At 40.0% G+C, this 17,086-nt stretch overlaps 1 protein-coding gene across 1 annotated transcript in view; it reads right to left on the bottom strand.

The window, feature by feature from the left end:
* Positions 1 to 6,693: 6,693 nt before the first annotated feature.
* Positions 6,694 to 17,086, bottom strand: part of LOC127946564 (uncharacterized) — a 321,463-nt gene continuing 311,070 nt past the window's right edge. The window contains exon 5 of the mRNA XM_052543231.1: positions 6,694 to 7,884. Within this exon, the coding sequence (XP_052399191.1) occupies positions 7,348 to 7,884 (537 nt within the window). The 3' untranslated portion in view covers positions 6,694 to 7,347. The remainder of the gene's footprint in view (positions 7,885 to 17,086) is intronic.

Genomic DNA, 17,086 nt, shown 5'->3' with positions numbered 1-17,086 from the left:
ATTTACAGTTCTGTGTGATCTGAACATTCATTCACAACAGGTGAGAAACTTTAGTTGGTTAAAGCTGGAAGAAGAACAAGTGTGTGGAGTATTTAAAGCTGTTATGTGACGTCACCATCAGGAAGAAATGTGCTGCCCCCTGCTGATGGTCTGAGACAAACCAGATCTAAACATGTTTCAGAGCATTACTATATGAACTTCTGAGCTTGTTTGACATTTGACAGCTCAGTCAGATTGATTAATTCATACACATCATGCTAACGAAACATTAGTACAGAGTTACTCCACAAAGTGCATGCAGAGAAACTGTTCCTGGCATCGTGGCATCTACAAAACCCAACTTTCCACTTGTTGACAAGGTTTTACACAAAGATTCTTTAGACCTGCAGTAATATTTCCATGCCAAATGTATAGAGCAAACACACAGACTGAAGGAGAACTTAGTTATGCTTCAACTAATATTGACTATATATATATATATATATATATATATATATATATAAATAACAAATCAATAATGATAAAAATAAAATGAAAATAGAAAATGTACAAATAAAAACTAATTTAAAATATTAATAAATCTATAATAGTATATGAATGACACTAAAATAGTATGCGAGTAATGATGAAAAATTCACCATACACAAATTTACAAACATTTATTTTGCACAATATTTACCCAAAATGCATTTTTTTAATAATATTCATATTTAGTTGGTCAGTTTTACACCTTACACAATTTACAAAATTAAGTCAAACAAACAAGATCATCTTAAACTGACATCTAAATCAGTCATTCACTAGTTTAAGTCACTAGTCTCAGACTAACTCTAACTTCAGACTAACTGTAACTGTACATTCACAAACACAGATTATGTCTGTTACAGCAGATTTTCACCTCCATCCAACGCATGTCTCTGTTTCTAAAACGGACTTGAATGTGAAAATGTCACGCCATTACTCTTCTGACACACGAGGAATCTACACTAATAAATCCGGCACGTATTAAATAATTACTATCAATGACTTCCAATAAGTTACAGTCAACAGATGGAGACTGGCAGGACTGTGAACAGGTGATGACAGATGCTCAGTCGTTCTGTCTCATCTCAGATATCAAAGCAGACGTCTGTTTCTCCTTCAGCTGTCCGACAAACACCACATAGTTCAAACACCAAATTTAGCTCAAATCTTATTTCTCAGAACATTCCAAACATCCAGGTTTTAAACGTTTCTTCTTTATGGGAATGTTACAGAACACATTAGGGAACATTCCATTTTAGAATTTTGCTAACATTATTTGAATGTTCTCTGAAACAATGTAAAAACAAAAAAAACAACAAACTTTAAAACAATTTCAGAAAAAAGTTCAAGTAATGATGTATTAATAATGTTTTTTTCTGTTAACGTCAACATCATAAAACCAGATAACTTTGAATGAATATTAATGTTAATGGAGGAATGTTTGTCTTTTAATTTTAACAGAACCATGATAGCCAAAGTTCTTTCAACGTTCTGTTAAAGTTATGCGAAAACATTAAGTAAACATTCAATTTGATCATTTTGCACAAGTCATGGGAACAGTATTCTGAATGTTCTCTGAATGCTTCTGAAATAAGTATCTTGCAAAGTTTTAAAAAAATGTTAGACAAACATCCATCTAAAAACATAAGTAATGTGTTTGTGCTACACTAGACATTTTAAAGCCCAGATAACTGTGAACGAACTTTCCATTAACATTACTGGAGGAAGTCATTTTGACAGAACCTTCTGTGAATGTTCTCTGACTGTCTGGGTTAAATTATGCATTATATTGCAAGTCTTCTAAAGTCATAGGATAGTTTTCTATGAGAAAAATATACATATTCCTCCCCTCCTTCGCCACACAAGTCCTCGGTAGAATATGTGCATATTCAATAATGCATCACAGTTGTATAAAACAGTTTACCTGATATATCTTTTTAGGGCTCTATGGAATAAAGCAAGTCATATATATTTCATACATACAGGTGAAATATTTATTTAAAAGTTAATGTGCCCTAAAACACAAACACCGATATTGCACCAAACTGATTCTGACTGCCAAAGTTTATTATCATTAAGAGACACTTAATACTTTCAGCGCCTGAGCAATGTTTGAGAGACGGAGCGTGATGACATGAAGAACTAGAGTCCTGAGCCAAGAGCAACACTGTTCTTTAACACGGGGCTGATGGGAATAAAACTGAGGAAGAGGAGTCCTGCTTGAGTCTGGATCGTTTCTCACAGAATAATCAGCTCAGATCGCCCAAGATAAATCATGCAGTGATCGCACTTAAAGCATGTCTGCACTAAAACAATGGAAAAACACTCAGGAAAACTACCCCTACCAAAATGTAGTGTACTTCAAGTTTATGTTATAAGTATAGTTAAGTAAGGTTCAAATATATTTTTCAGTATACTTTATGTAGCAAGTATACGAACATCAGTGTGCTAGTAGTATTCTTGTAAGTGTACTGTTTCAGTTCTCATTGGGACTAAATTGGCCCAACTTTCTAATATATAAAACTATACTTTTAAGTATCCTTTAAGTATAACAGTAGTAAACTTTAAGTACACAACTAGTTTACCTCTATGTTTGTAGTTTGTCCTGACATAGTATACTGGTATAATGATAGTTTACTAATTAAATACTTTGAACCTTTGAAGTATAGTCTCAGTAAAGTACTAGTTTAGTAGTTTTATACTGCAAGTATACTCTTTTAGTGAACTTTGCATCATATTTTAAGTATACTACTATGTCCTTATTTAGGTTTGAATTTGCATATATTTTGTAACATGAATATCTGAACATACATAACATCCAAACAAAGAACAAAGAAATCTGCTTGTAAACAAAAACATTTTATTATATCTTCATGCATTCTTTTTTAAATACTTTAATGTGGGTAAGTTTCTTGAAAAAAGAAAGAAAGAAAGAAATAACATTTTGAACAAAAAGCTGAAAAAAGACTGTGAATTGGATTCAGAATGATAATCAAAACCTAGCTGGAGTTGATCAACACCCCAAAGCTTGACTGTAATTATTAACTCTTCATCGGTCATTTTACGTACTAGCTACACTACTGCACTAGATGTGTACTAGCGCCCTCTACTGTATAATAATGAAAACACGGATTCTAGCAGCACAAGTATAGCTCAAATACATTTAGACTTTTTGTAAGTATAAGTCAAGTATACTTAAATGTCAATTTAAGTATATTTTAGAGAAGCATATAAAGCCCATTTCATTTCAAACTAAATGCATACTTTCCTATTTTTAGTTTAAAAGAAGTATACTAACAGCACACTTGAATAAACTTATTTTCCTTAAGGGTAATACTAATTTGCATAACGATTAATTCAACTCACAGTTTCCACAATGTGCATATTGAGTAAAGTAGTCTACTTTTAACAATTTTACTGATATTTACCAGTATTAGATAAAATATAAGTATGTATTTAAATTGAGCATTCATTGCAGTGCATTCTGGGATTGCTGTATTCAAGTGCCTGGTGAAGCTGTCTCAGAATTTGGCCTAAATAAGGTTTGTTAAAAGCAGGGTTATTACTCATTCTAAATAATCATACTCTTTCTCTCATAGATATAAATAAAATTAAATAAATAATTAGTAGTAAAGCATTCATAAAATACCACTGACTAAAAGGCAGTGTTTAAAATGCTGTGTAGGTAAGCAGTTCAACAGGGTTTGTATCCGAGCAAGCATGAACAAAACCCCCATCTGAACAAGAACACAAAATCACATGATTGTCATCTTATGATGCCAATTAGAGCGTTTAATATTACAAATGTCTCCTGAACTCTTAAGCTAATTACTGCTGCCCAGGAAACACTGCAGGACATGCATTGTGTTTATATGTTAGAAGAACAGAAGAAACTTTGTTTTGGTAACTGGAAATGTTGGGGCACAGAAACTTTTGTAGACAAACAGCAAACAGAAATCATCATATTAATGAACAGAGATGTTCTTGACTCTCTGATAATGAGTGTGTATCCCAATCCAACGCTCCCCAGACAAACCATCTGGAAGACAACTCCTATGTGCTCTTCTCCAAAGGCAAAGTGCTTCACACGCCAACAAATGAAACTCATGTGTCACTAATGCGTCTGTAGGTCTGATCGTGTTAGGATCAGCTCAATGATTTGGGAAGCTTTGGAAAGCACATCACCAAAAGTGTCCTGTACTAACTTTGTCTTTACATGATTAACACAGAGTGAAACTTTTGAATCAAGATGTTGAACTTTGCAGTATATTTAATCACTACACCTCAAGAGCTGTCTCTGGATCAGCTGGACTTTCTTAAGTACTTCAGACCTTCAGCAGAAGATCAGCTCCCACAATAGCACTCCTTTAAACTTCTTTATAGACTGTTACTGGTGTTAAAGTAGATAATCAAACACACTGTGGTTTTAAAAGGCCTACATTTAATGAAGGGCCAATTACAAGCTTTCATATCTATTAGAGATAAAGACCGACATCAGACATCAGAGAGACACTAAATGCATTACATTAATGCACTTGGTTATATATCCTTCCACCTGAACATAGACCTTGTTAAATAAATGAAAGAGCAAAGAGAGACTATAAAAGGCTGGAGTCACTCAGGTAAATCATTGTTTTGTAAGTGTTTTCAGATGTAGGTTGCTAGATTTCTAACCCAGGAAACAAACAGATGTGTCATGGTAATTAATGAAGACAGCTGAGCACGAACAGTGTCCCAAGACACGTCTAGACAAGCCCCTGAAATCAGACAGCGATGTAAAACCAAAAGGGCCTTGTTCTGCATTAAAACACCTCAGGTTTAGGTCAGGACTAAAAAAAGGGAAAAAATGAATAATAAAGATTAAGCAAATACATGTTGCCTTATATTATAAAGGCATGCACCAAACCCTCCTACTGTGCTTATTTCCATTGTAAAGTAAAATATAAATGTCACCAGCAAAATACAGTCAATTATGCAATCCTACATAAGTCATTTAACAGGCCCTAAAAAAATAAATACATAAATAAATTAAATAAAAAATCAAACATAGTAACCGCTAAAATAAAAATAAAAAAATAATTCCCATAATTAAAGATACATAATTTCTGTATTTCAAAGAAATGGGAAAAACATTGCCAGCAGCTACAATGTTTACTATGATAATCATTGTATTTTTTTGTATGTATATATATATATATATATATATATATATATATATATATATATATATATAGGGTAAGAATACTTAAAGACCACATTGTTACATTTTAAATAAATAAAAAATGTCCTGAATATTTGATTAATAATAACAAAAACTATTTGATTCCAAACGTCTCAGAAAGTAATAAATAAACAAACAATAAAAATATATATAAAAACCTGTACGTTTTTACTGTACGTAAAAACAACCCGTCTGCAATAAATTATATTTCATATACTGTATGCAACTCTTTATTCCACTAAATAATTAAACCGCACAGATCTTTCTGCAAACGCTAGTTTGTATGTAACTTAATTTATTAACCCCAGAAGGATTATTAAGTTTCACTTCACTTTCTTGTTTACGCTGAACACAAGTGACGCGACGCGCAACACTACTGATGAGTTGTGGACGCGCGTCGCTCCTGTTATTATCAACATAGCGGCTCTTAGTTAATGATAACGCGAGCGTTCAGAGCGACACTTTCTGACCGTATGAACTCACCGTATTTGTTTGGTTCTCTGCTGTACCGGAGGATGGGCACCGATCCCCGCCGCTCATCACCGGAACCGGCGTCAAACACAGAGTCTCCGTCCGCTTCGTCTCCATACGCGCTCTTTTCGGCGCGCGCCACCGGCACGACCAGAAACCGCTCGCTCATGTTGGTCGTCCGTGGGTCGGACCTGTCCGGTGTCTGATTAACTTTAGAGATCATACTGTTTAGACTGTTGTTTCATCTCCTGTAATCTTACAGTTTATGAATGTGCGCGCACACGGGCGCGAAAGTGTGTGAGGCGCGTCCGTGCAGAACGCGCTGCGCTCATTGGCTGAGAGCTCAACTGGGCTTCATGTAATTAACAGATCCATGAGCTGTAGATCAGTTTCTGTCTGTTGTTTTGAGTACCATCAATGAAACTCACGTGACCATACTTTATTAAGTGTTATACACATTTTTAACAATGTTCATAAATTATTTGTTTGAAAGTATTTATTTACATTATTTAAAATTTAACACTCGATAAAACCCAGCATAACTGTTTGTCATGCAGGTCTGTTTGAGAAGGAATTAATACTTTCATACAAAAGATGATGCCTAATATATCTGGATAATCTGGATGAAAACAGGCTTTTGCCAGGCCTATTAACTAATCTTTGGTTTGATTCGAGTCAAGTTTACCTGGAAAATCTGAACCCCACACAAATCTGATTACTGATGAACTGAGTCTTGTTGTTCCCTCATACACTGTATATTATGTTTATTGTCATGTTTTCTTCAGTTGTTGTCAGTTCAGTCATCAGCATGAACTGTTCCAGTCTCTCAGGGTTTGTTTCAGCTGCTGTGGGTTATTTTAGGAGACGGACAAAGCAGTAAAAGATGTTTCACACACACTGACCGACACACAACACACACTGGAGTCGAGATGAGATGTGTTTGGTTCTGACAAGAAAAGCTGAACAAGAATATTCTGGGAAAAAATTAAATGGCGTTATTTATTTAAGCGAGATACAAGTGAAAGCATTTTTTATTTAAACTGCATATTTTCTAAGATTTCAAAGAAAAAGCATAAAGCAATAAACATGTAAGGCCCACAAATATCATAGAAGATGAACAAGACAGTCCTGAAGAACTTTCGTGACTGTCTCAGATTTTTATCAGTTTTTCTTCATAAATATGGGAATGTTTCTTCACCTGAAGAACATGCTAAATGTCCTCTAATACTTAATAATACTGTTAAAAAAGTCTAAATCTCTTAGTGACCATGATTACATGTACATCATTTAACGATACATATACATTTTCTGGTTATTTGTTTCTTTTACAATTGTATCTTACTGTATAAACTATTTTATGCTGTTTGTGTTGTATTCCAGCAGGAATTACAGTAATCACTGTTGTATTTTACATAAGTTAAATTAGCATATGCTGTTCATCCAACGCGCATACAGTAGTGTCTGATATACATAGAGCATATGTGACAGAAAAATGTTAGATTAATAAATACATTCAATGATAATATGATTACATCACATAAAAGACATGTTTTTGAAAGAAGCAGAAACTTATCAGGATCCTTTTTTCAGTTTCGTCAGGGTTTGTGTATCTGAGACATGTTTGTTTTTGTTTATTTTTTAATAGAATATCTTAAGTATTCAAGTGCTCTTTGCTTTTTTTCTCCTGCTCTCTTCTTGATGTTTTCCAGTGTTCTGGCCTTTTCAGGTTCATTTATCTCCATCATCTTCTCAATTAGAAAATCAACGTGCTGAAGTGTGAGCAGTGAATCAGTGTTGAGGGTGATCATCTGCAGAGTTTCCACAGAGTGAAAAGCTTCAAACACCAGCTTGATTTTCTCAATCTCTAATTTTTGTAGTTCTTCTTCTAGTTTCTTGACCAAAGACTCATCTTTCCTAATCTTAACATCATAATTATTCTTTAAATCTTTATATGTCTTCTTCTCTGTCCTTGTCTTTCTTTCATATATTTTAGCTTCTTTGACATGTTTGCTGTAGTGGCATTTATTAGTGCACACTGTACAGTGATTATTCTTCATCATGCTACACCGCCAGACAGCACCGATCCACCAGCATCCTGGATAATGACAGTTCTCCTCACAGACGGTGCAGCACGTCGCCACACTGGCTACAGTAGGATCAATATCAACCTTCTCTATGTAGGGCACTTCAACTTCATACTCAAAGTTCTTGTTTTCTTTGACATATTTCTTGTTCTTCTCCAGAGCTTCTTGAGTTTGTTTCAGCTCATTCTGCTTTAGTTCCATTTTTTGAGCTGCTGATTTCAGAGTAGAGATATTTGCTTCCAGCTGTTTCCGTATCTGCAGTACATCTTGAGTCATCTTCAATAATTTGGGTTTTATGCTTTCAATAAACTTGATCAATCCTGTCATTCCTCTGAAACTGAGATTCCATGCATGTTCTTGTATCATTTCATATTCCTCATCAACAGGTTCTGACTGACAGTTGTCGAACAGGAAAAACACTGGCTCATTCTTGTCATTCACTGCACACTTGATGTTACCCTCTTTAACAGCCGTCAGAGCATTTTTAGGATGAGCTCCAGTTGAGTGTGTGAAGAGTAAGACCATGTTTTCAGCAATATAATTTCCAAATAAAGACTGAACAGCATCAAATATGTAGATTTGTCTGTCTGAGAGTCGGTTTTCAGTTGCTTTAATCACCAGACACACTGCATCTAGTTTATCAATCGCTTCTGCAGATTCACTTAAACTGAGCAAACTCTCAGTGATCTCTTGATCAAGATTGATTCCACGCATGTCTCCATATCCTGGAGTGTCGATGATTGTTAAATGGATTGAACTCTCTTGTAGATAAAATCATAAACAGTGATGCTGGTGGTCTGAGTGTGAGCTTGTGTTCGGTCGCTCTGATCATCTGTGATCTCAAACCAAACCTTGTCTTCTCTCTGAACACACAACATGTAGCTGACCATTGTATCGATCAGGGTTGTTTTTCCTGTTCCTGTTTCTCCCACCAGCAGAATGGTTTATGGGGTTTGTGTCTATCTCTCTCTCCAAAGGTAATTTTTCTAAATGAATCAGATTGATCCAAATTGTCTGTCCTTGTTCGCAGGCGGTATCAAGCAGGATTCCCATCTTTAAATAAGGTGCTGTTCTTGATGAGATGATTTATGTTCTGTTTACAATAACAAAACACAATAAAAATATAGATAAACACATATGTCACGGAACCACCAGTAACACCTGCCACACCATCAGAGTCCGATCACCCGACTCCTCCCATCCGCTCATTATCACCTGATTATTGAAGTCACCGCACCTGCACCTGATCACCACTACCTCTTCATAAGCCCTCAGCTCCTGTCACTCTCTGTCTGGTCTCGTCAGAGAATCACCGACTCTACTACCTGAACCTTGTCAAGATTCATCTGAATAACCACCTTCTGATCTCAGTTCCCGTTCACGTAATTCCTGCTTCCTTATCATTAAAACATCCACTTACCTGAATTACCTGTTGTCTCTCTCTTCTGTCCGTGACAGAAGACCAGACCAACAAGATGCAACATGGCGCTGAATTGGGAGACAGCCCTCCACAAGTCTCTCTCCCCGAGTTGGCGCAAGCGGGCGATCCACCACGTTTTCACTCTCCTTCAATACCTGCCTCTCACAGTCCCATGGCCCGACCTGCAACATACACCGGCGAGGCAGAGGGTTGCAGCGGATTTCTACTGCAGTGTTTGCTTTACTTTGAGATGCAGGTACATGCTTTCCCTACGGATCGTACTAAGATCGCCTATTTGATCTCCCTCCTCTCAGGTTCCGCCATCCAATGGGCCCAGTCTATCTGGGAAGCGAATGGCCCCCTCACTCTTTCATGGGAAGCTTTTACCACCCATTTCAAGGAAGTCTTTGGCCTCAACACTGACGCTCTCTCCATTCATGATCAGTTGTACCGCCTTCGTCAGGGAAAGATGACCACGAGTGAGTACGCCTTACGTTTCCGTACTCTAGCCGCCAACTGTGGATGGAATGAAACTGCGCTTATCACCTGCTTTCGTCATGGATTGAATCCTGCCATCCGCCATCAAGTGGCCGTTTATGATGATGTCGTCGGCTTAGAGAACCTTATCCAACGTACCATTCGCATCTCTCAACGTCTCGCCGCATGTGATCTGGATCAATCCGCTGTGCAACCTCTGCCTCCCACACCATCTACAGACCTTCCAGCACCAGAACCCATGCACGTAGACTCCTACCATCTCACTGCAGTAGAACGTCAACGACGCATTCACAATGGTCTCTGCCTCTACTGTGGTGCCGAAGGACATCTCCGCCTGCAGTGCCCAGTACGACCACCACACCCAGCGGTGAGTACAATCCAGATTCCTCCCGTGATATCTCCCTTATCCCGTACCTCAGTCATGCTAGTGACCCGTTTTCACTCCGTTTCAGCGTATGCTCTCATTGATACCGGCTCCTCAGGGAACTTCATCTCCCACGAACTCCTCAAGAGGCTCAACCTCCCGAAGAGAAGGATTACGAAGAAGTTAGAGATCCATACCATCTTGGGTAAACCGCTGGGCCGTGTTCAAATCTGTCATCAATCCCCCATTGTCTCACTCCGCATTGGATGTCTTCATCAAGAGGAGATTTCATTTCTGGTGCTGGAGGGGTCCACTGTGGATGTCATCCTGGGACGCCCGTGGATGTCCGAACACTCGCCGCGAGTCAACTGGACCACAGGGGAGATTACGCAATGGGGTGAATCCTGCTCCTTATCCTGTCTACAACCCGTCATCAAAATCTGCAGTCGGAAACCTGTTCCGGATGAATCCCCTTCTTTCCTCTCGTCTTCACCTTCACTCCACGTCGATCAAAAGTCCAGAATCCAACCACCTAACAGAGGTCCCCCTTGAGTACGGGGCGTTCCAGGATGTATTCAGCAAGCAACAAGCGACACAGCTACCACCCCATCGGCCATGGGACTGTGCCATTGACCTGCTGCCTGGAGCCACCTTACCCAAGGGTCGGATCTACCCACTGTCCATCCCGGAGCAGAGGGCCATGGAGGAGTACATCAAGGAAGCCCTACAACAGCGGTTCATTCGACCATCTACTTCCCCTGCTGCATCCAGCTTCTTCTTTGTGGGTAAGAAGGACGGAGGCTTGAGGCCGTGCATTGACTACCGGGCACTCAACGAACAAACGGTCAAATTCCGCTATCCCCTTCCTCTGGTACCGACTGCTCTGGAACAACTTCGCGGAGCCAAAATCTTCACTAAATTGGACCTCAGAAGTGCATATAATCTCGTACGCATCCGAAGAGGCGATGAGTGGAAGACAGCGTTCATTACTCCATCTGGCCACTATGAATATCTTGTTATGCCGTATGGGCTGTCCAACTCCCCATCTGTTTTCCAAGCCTTCATGAATGAAGTGTTCCGTGAGTTCCTGACCAAATTCGTGATCGTTTATATTGATGACATCTCAATCTTCTCCAAGAACCTATCTGAACACCACCACCATGTCTGTCAAGTCCTGCAAAAACTCTGAGATCATCAATTGTTCCTAAAGTTGGAGAAATGTGAGTTCCACTGTACCACGGTTCACTTCCTCGGCTACATCATCAGCCCACAGGGAATCCAAATGGACCAGAGGAAGGTGGACACCATCAAAGACTGGCCACAACCTACCACCGTCAAGGACCTCCAGAGATTCCTAGGATTTGCAAACTTCTACCGTCGTTTTATCCATCAATACAGTATCATCAGTTCACCTCTCACCTCCCTCCTTAAGGATCGGCCCAAGTCTCTGTCCTGGAACCCAACGGCCATCCAAGCCTTCCAGAAACTGAAGAACGCCTTCTGTTCAGCTCCCATCCTGATCCATCCCAACCCAGACCTCCCCTTCGTGGTCGAAGTGGACGCCTCATCGACTGGAGTGGGAGCAATACTATCTCAACAGCAGGGGAAGCCTCCAGTACTCCATCCATGTGCCTTCTATTCCAAGAAACTGTCCCCGGCGGAGCGTAATTACGATATCCGTAATCGGGAACTACTGGCTATAAAGATGGCTTTCGAGGAATGGAGACACTGGCTAGAGGGAGCACACCATCAAGTTGAGGTCATTACGGACCACCGTAACCTCCAATATCTTCAGGAAGCCAAACGTCTAAATCCTCGTCAAGCCCGATGGGCCCTCTTCTTCACTCGTTTCAATTTCCGAGTAACCTATCGACCAGGAGAAAAAAATCTCAAAGCAGCTGCTCTCTCCCGTCTTCATGCACCTGAACCCGAATTATCACCTCCTGAAACTATACTCCCTCCAGCCGTCATTGTCAGTCCCATCGAATGGGCTATTGAAGATCGTATCCGGGAGGCCACCCACTCCGAGCCAGCTCCGCCGGGAGGTCCTGAGGTCCAATACCCCACGACGACTCCCCGAAGGGAAGCTGAAACCACTTTCCATACCACATCGTCCCTGGTCCCATCTGGGCGTAGATTTCATGACCGATCTCCCACTTTCAGATTCTCACACCAGCATCCTAGTCGTGGTCGACCGCTTCTCCAAGGCATGTAAGCTCATCCCCTTAAAAGGTCTTCCCACTGCCTTTGAGACTGCCAACCTACTATTCCACCAAGTATTCTGTCACTTTGGTCTACCAGAAGACATTGTATCTGACAGAGGTCCCCAATTCATCTCCCGAGTCTGGTATGCTTTCTTCAGGTTACTTGGAGTCTCAGTCAGCCTATCTTCAGGGTACCATCCCCAATCCAACGGTCAGACTGAGCGCGAGATTCAAGAGATTGGAAGATACCTACGAACCTACTGCCACCAGAACCAAGGAAGCTGGAGCCGCTACCTCCCATGGGCCGAGTATGCACAGAATTCACTACGCCAAGACACCACCGGTCTAACACCATTTCAATGCATACTCGGGTACCAGCCTCCTCTCTTCCCCTGGTCGGGGGAGCCGTCAGAAGTCCCAGCGGTCAACACCTGGTTCGAAGCGAGTGAGAGGGTATGGGACTCAGCACACGTCCATCTCCAACGGGCAGTGCGAAGACACCAGAGCCAGGCCAACACCAAGAGGAGAGATACACCCCAGTACCAACCGGGTCAAAAGGTCTGGCTCTCCACCAGAGACATCCGTCTTCGCCTACCCTGTCGTAAGCTGAGTCCCCGATACATAGGTCCCTTCACTATCGAGAGGCAGGTCAACGAGGTCACCTATCGTCTTCAACTTCCCTCACACTACCGGATCGCACCATCATGTCATGTCTCACTGTTGAAACCCTTCACTGCCCCTTTTGTTTCTCCTTCCCCAGGACCTGATGGTGTGGACGTACCTCCTCCTCCAGAAATTGCTGTAGAAGAGTCAATTCACCGTGTGCAGGATATCCTGGATTCCCGTCGGCGGGGCCGTCGCCTAGAATATCTAGTAGACTGGGAAGGATATGGCCCCGAAGAACGTTCTTGGGTCCCTAGGGACGACATCCTGGACCCATCCCTCCTCACCCAGTTCCACAACTCCCACCCTAACCGCCCTGCGCCGAGAGGTCGAGGCCGACCCCGTCGACGGGTAGCGCGGGTGTCAGGAGCCGCCCGTAGAGGGGGGGGTACTGTCACGGAACCACCAGTAACACCTGCCACACCATCAGAGTCCGATCACCCGACTCCTCCCATCCGCTCATTATCACCTGATTATTGAAGTCACCGCACCTGCACCTGATCACCACTACCTCTTCATAAGCCCTCAGCTCCTGTCACTCTCTGTCTGGTCTCGTCAGAGAATCACCGACTCTACTACCTAAACCTTGTCAAGATTCATCTGAATAACCACCTTCTGATCTCAGTTCCCGTTCACGTAATTCCTGCTTCCTTATCATTAAAACATCCACTTACCTGAATTACCTGTTGTCTCTCTCTTCTGTCCGTGACAACATATATATGATAAACAATATTACATTTATAAATCATAATCAAATGATAAACATCGACATCCCTAACAATAGAGGTGCTTTCACATAACTTCACCCAGAAAAAGCAAGCATTATACATTTATTTCTATTTGTAATTTCCCCTTTAGATAATAAATAAAATTTTTGAGTTGTTGATTTATAATGGTCAGCATTTTGATTGTTTTTAACCCCTCTCCTCGAATCTGATTGGCTGAGAGGAGTGCTGATATTTCACCAGTATGAGCACGAGGGGTGTATCACTACTTTGTATCACTACTCTTTTTTCTGTGTGAGACAACAAGCATTTTTCCAGCAAAAGGCAAACCCATAATTTTTGAAATACTACTGTGCAGGGGCGGATCTAGAAAAATATTGATGGGGTGGCACGAAAGCCTAACCTGATTTTACCAAGTGAGACATGTTCCTGGGACAACATCGTTGTTGACCCTGGAACAACATTGTGATTAACCAATCAGATTTGAAGAACCAGTTTATGCTTAAAATCAGTGTTTGGTGCTTGTACATCAGTGTCATTCATCTATCATTTCCTCTGATTTTAGGGATTACTCATGGTTAAGGTTAGGTTTAGGTGTAGCGATATGGTTAAGAATATATTTTTGGAGTAAAATGTTGTTCCAGGGTCAACAAAATATGTTGACCTAGGAACACATCGGACTTGGCAAAATCAGGACGTGCGGCACGAAAGGGGGCAGGAATTCTTGAGGGGTGGCAACATATGGCTGATGTATATATATTGAATTTAGTCACAGTTATCACAGTTTCCTAAAAAATAGTATATGTATACGCTATATTAACTTTTGTACCCTACTTTACACAGAACAAACGTGTCCCTGTCCCTGACCATTACCCCATAAGCACCACCACACTCACAAATGCATACAGTATGCATCGACATGTAATTGAGAGCATTATGAAGCATAGGTTTTATTAGCTCACAATAATAATAAATAAATAAACATTATAGGCACAAATACAAATGTACTTTTAGAAATTGTTTTTGAAAAAAAAAATGGTGTTATTGTTTTGGCAAGTTTAAATTAAAACATCTAAGAAAACTTCTGTGATATTCCCTTAAAATAACGTTTTAGAAGATCTTTTTTAAGAATATTTTACTGTGCAATTTCTTACATAATTTCTTTGAGTTAGACCAAACTTTTATTTTGGTGGGTTGATATTTGCAGTGGTGGGTTGTAGACAGAGTTTCTGGGTTTTTTAATAAACTATTATCATTATTAGCTATTAGGCCTGCCTACTTGAAGTATAGCATACTCTACTGTGCAATAGTACTATATTTCTGTTTAAAATTCTTCAAGTTATACCGAGATTTTATTCTGACAGGTTGTCGTAAAGACAATGCAGTTTCTGTCTGTGTATACGATACGAATGAATGACGATAGTTTTATCAAATGAAATGGTGAAATCCTCTCCTAGCACGCTGGCGTGCACATGTGTAGCATACATCATGTGTTAATATAGTGAAGAGCTGAAAACACCACGCGTGCTTCAGTGTGTGTGTGTGTGTGTAGTAGAGTAGAAGTACACATTGAGCGCTCATTCCCAGAGACGTGTATAACAACACCTTTAATATTCACAGACACTAGTCCATATCGAGATTTGATTAAATGTACAGCCCTACTTTTGATTTATTCATTCAAAAATGGCAGAATTCCGTGACGTTCTCCTTTATGAAGCAACTTCTATTTGTGACTGAATTCCGCGATTCAATCCTTGTCACTTTTCAAACACAGACGGGTGAATTTATGAACGAAAGTGTGAAAGTTCAGACACAAAACGTATGGAATAACGTAGTAGACTACACGACTGTAACGATAGCGAAATAACGTTCTTCAACCTGATATTTATCATTTCAAAGTCAACATTACAACTATGCTAGCACTGTGCTTTCATTATAACTTAATTTCTTTATAGATAGATAATAATTTTTTTGTACCTCTTTCCCCCTGTGCTCCCTCGCTTCGCGCGCTCAGAAACTTTTCCAAACTAATCAGTCTCGTGCCGCTCTGTCGTCCTCTCGTGCTGCTGCATTCACTGCAATTGAGATTCACGCTCGTAAATTTTCTAATTGGCCATAACTTTTAACTCGTTGCTGCCAACTGGGGTGGCAGCTAGGGTGGCAAGGCTTTCTTTTAGGGTGGCATTTGCCACCCCATGCCACCCCGGTAGATCCGCCCCTGCTACTCTGTCACAGAATGTATTTTTTCATGCAAGAATATAGATGCATTAAAAAGTATCCAGTTTTTATTTTTATTTTTTTATTATAAATTTTTGCATGTTCAAAAATGTCTATGACATTTTCAGAGTTGTGGTCTGGCCTCAGGTAGATGCCTAATGTCATCATCCCAGTGTAAGTCATGGTAACAAGCTGCTGGGCTAATGGTTATTAATTTGTTAAAGTGAAAATACAGAAGGTGTGTGCTAGTCAATGGGATTATCAGATCAGACAAATCTAATCTATAATAAATCTATAACACATATAAACATATTGGTAATGAGAAATGTTCATGTTTATGAGAAGCTTTATTCTTCAGAAATAAACCTGTTTTACCTTTTATGATGGAACAGCTTCACTGATGGGTCTGAATGTGTGATTGTGGTGTTGTTGTGAAGTAACACACTCCACACACACCGGCTGTTTGTCCTCCACACAGAAGAGTTTGAGTTTCTCACTGTGTAAGCTGCAGATCTCCTCAGATCCTGATGAATGGCTCTCTTTTCTCTCCTTCAGCAGTGACTCACACAGGTTTTGTAACGCAAGATTAACTGGAGGTAGAAGTATTGAGGATCGTCTCCTACAGACAGGACACTCCTGAGTTTCTTTATTTCTCCAGAACTGATGAAGACACTCTTTACAGAAACTGTGACCACATGACAGAAGAACAGGAGTCTTGAAGATATCACAGCACACAGGACAAGAAAGCTCTTCAGCAGAAACATTTAGAGAAGCCATTTTCTCTGTTCGAGCTCCAGCAGTCTGACCTTTACTCTCAGTTTCTGTTCGATCGTTTCAAAAATGAATAACCATGAGAATCCCAAAAATCTGCTGTCCGATAAGAAAAAAATATCCTATTCCATAAATCTTTGCTAAATTCTTGTTCTCTTCGTTCTTCAGTGATTGCTGATTCCTTTCTCTTTTTTAAAGCGGGAATGGGGTTATGACAAAGGAAAACTAACACGATAGTCTCTTCCAGGTAAGTGTTGTAAAAGAGTGGAGTTTATGATCACGTAACAGGTCAAAGTACAAAATGGGCCATATTTATACAAACACACACATATTTACACACACACATACACACACACACACACACACATATACACACAAACACACACACATACACACACACAAATCTACTTGCTCAGGAAACTTA

The sequence above is a fragment of the Carassius gibelio genome, chromosome A24 (assembly GCF_023724105.1).
Source record: "Carassius gibelio isolate Cgi1373 ecotype wild population from Czech Republic chromosome A24, carGib1.2-hapl.c, whole genome shotgun sequence".
NCBI lineage: Eukaryota > Metazoa > Chordata > Actinopteri > Cypriniformes > Cyprinidae > Carassius > Carassius gibelio.
The sequence above is the reverse complement of the archived record's forward strand: the minus strand, read 5'-3'. Positions and strand labels throughout refer to the sequence as shown.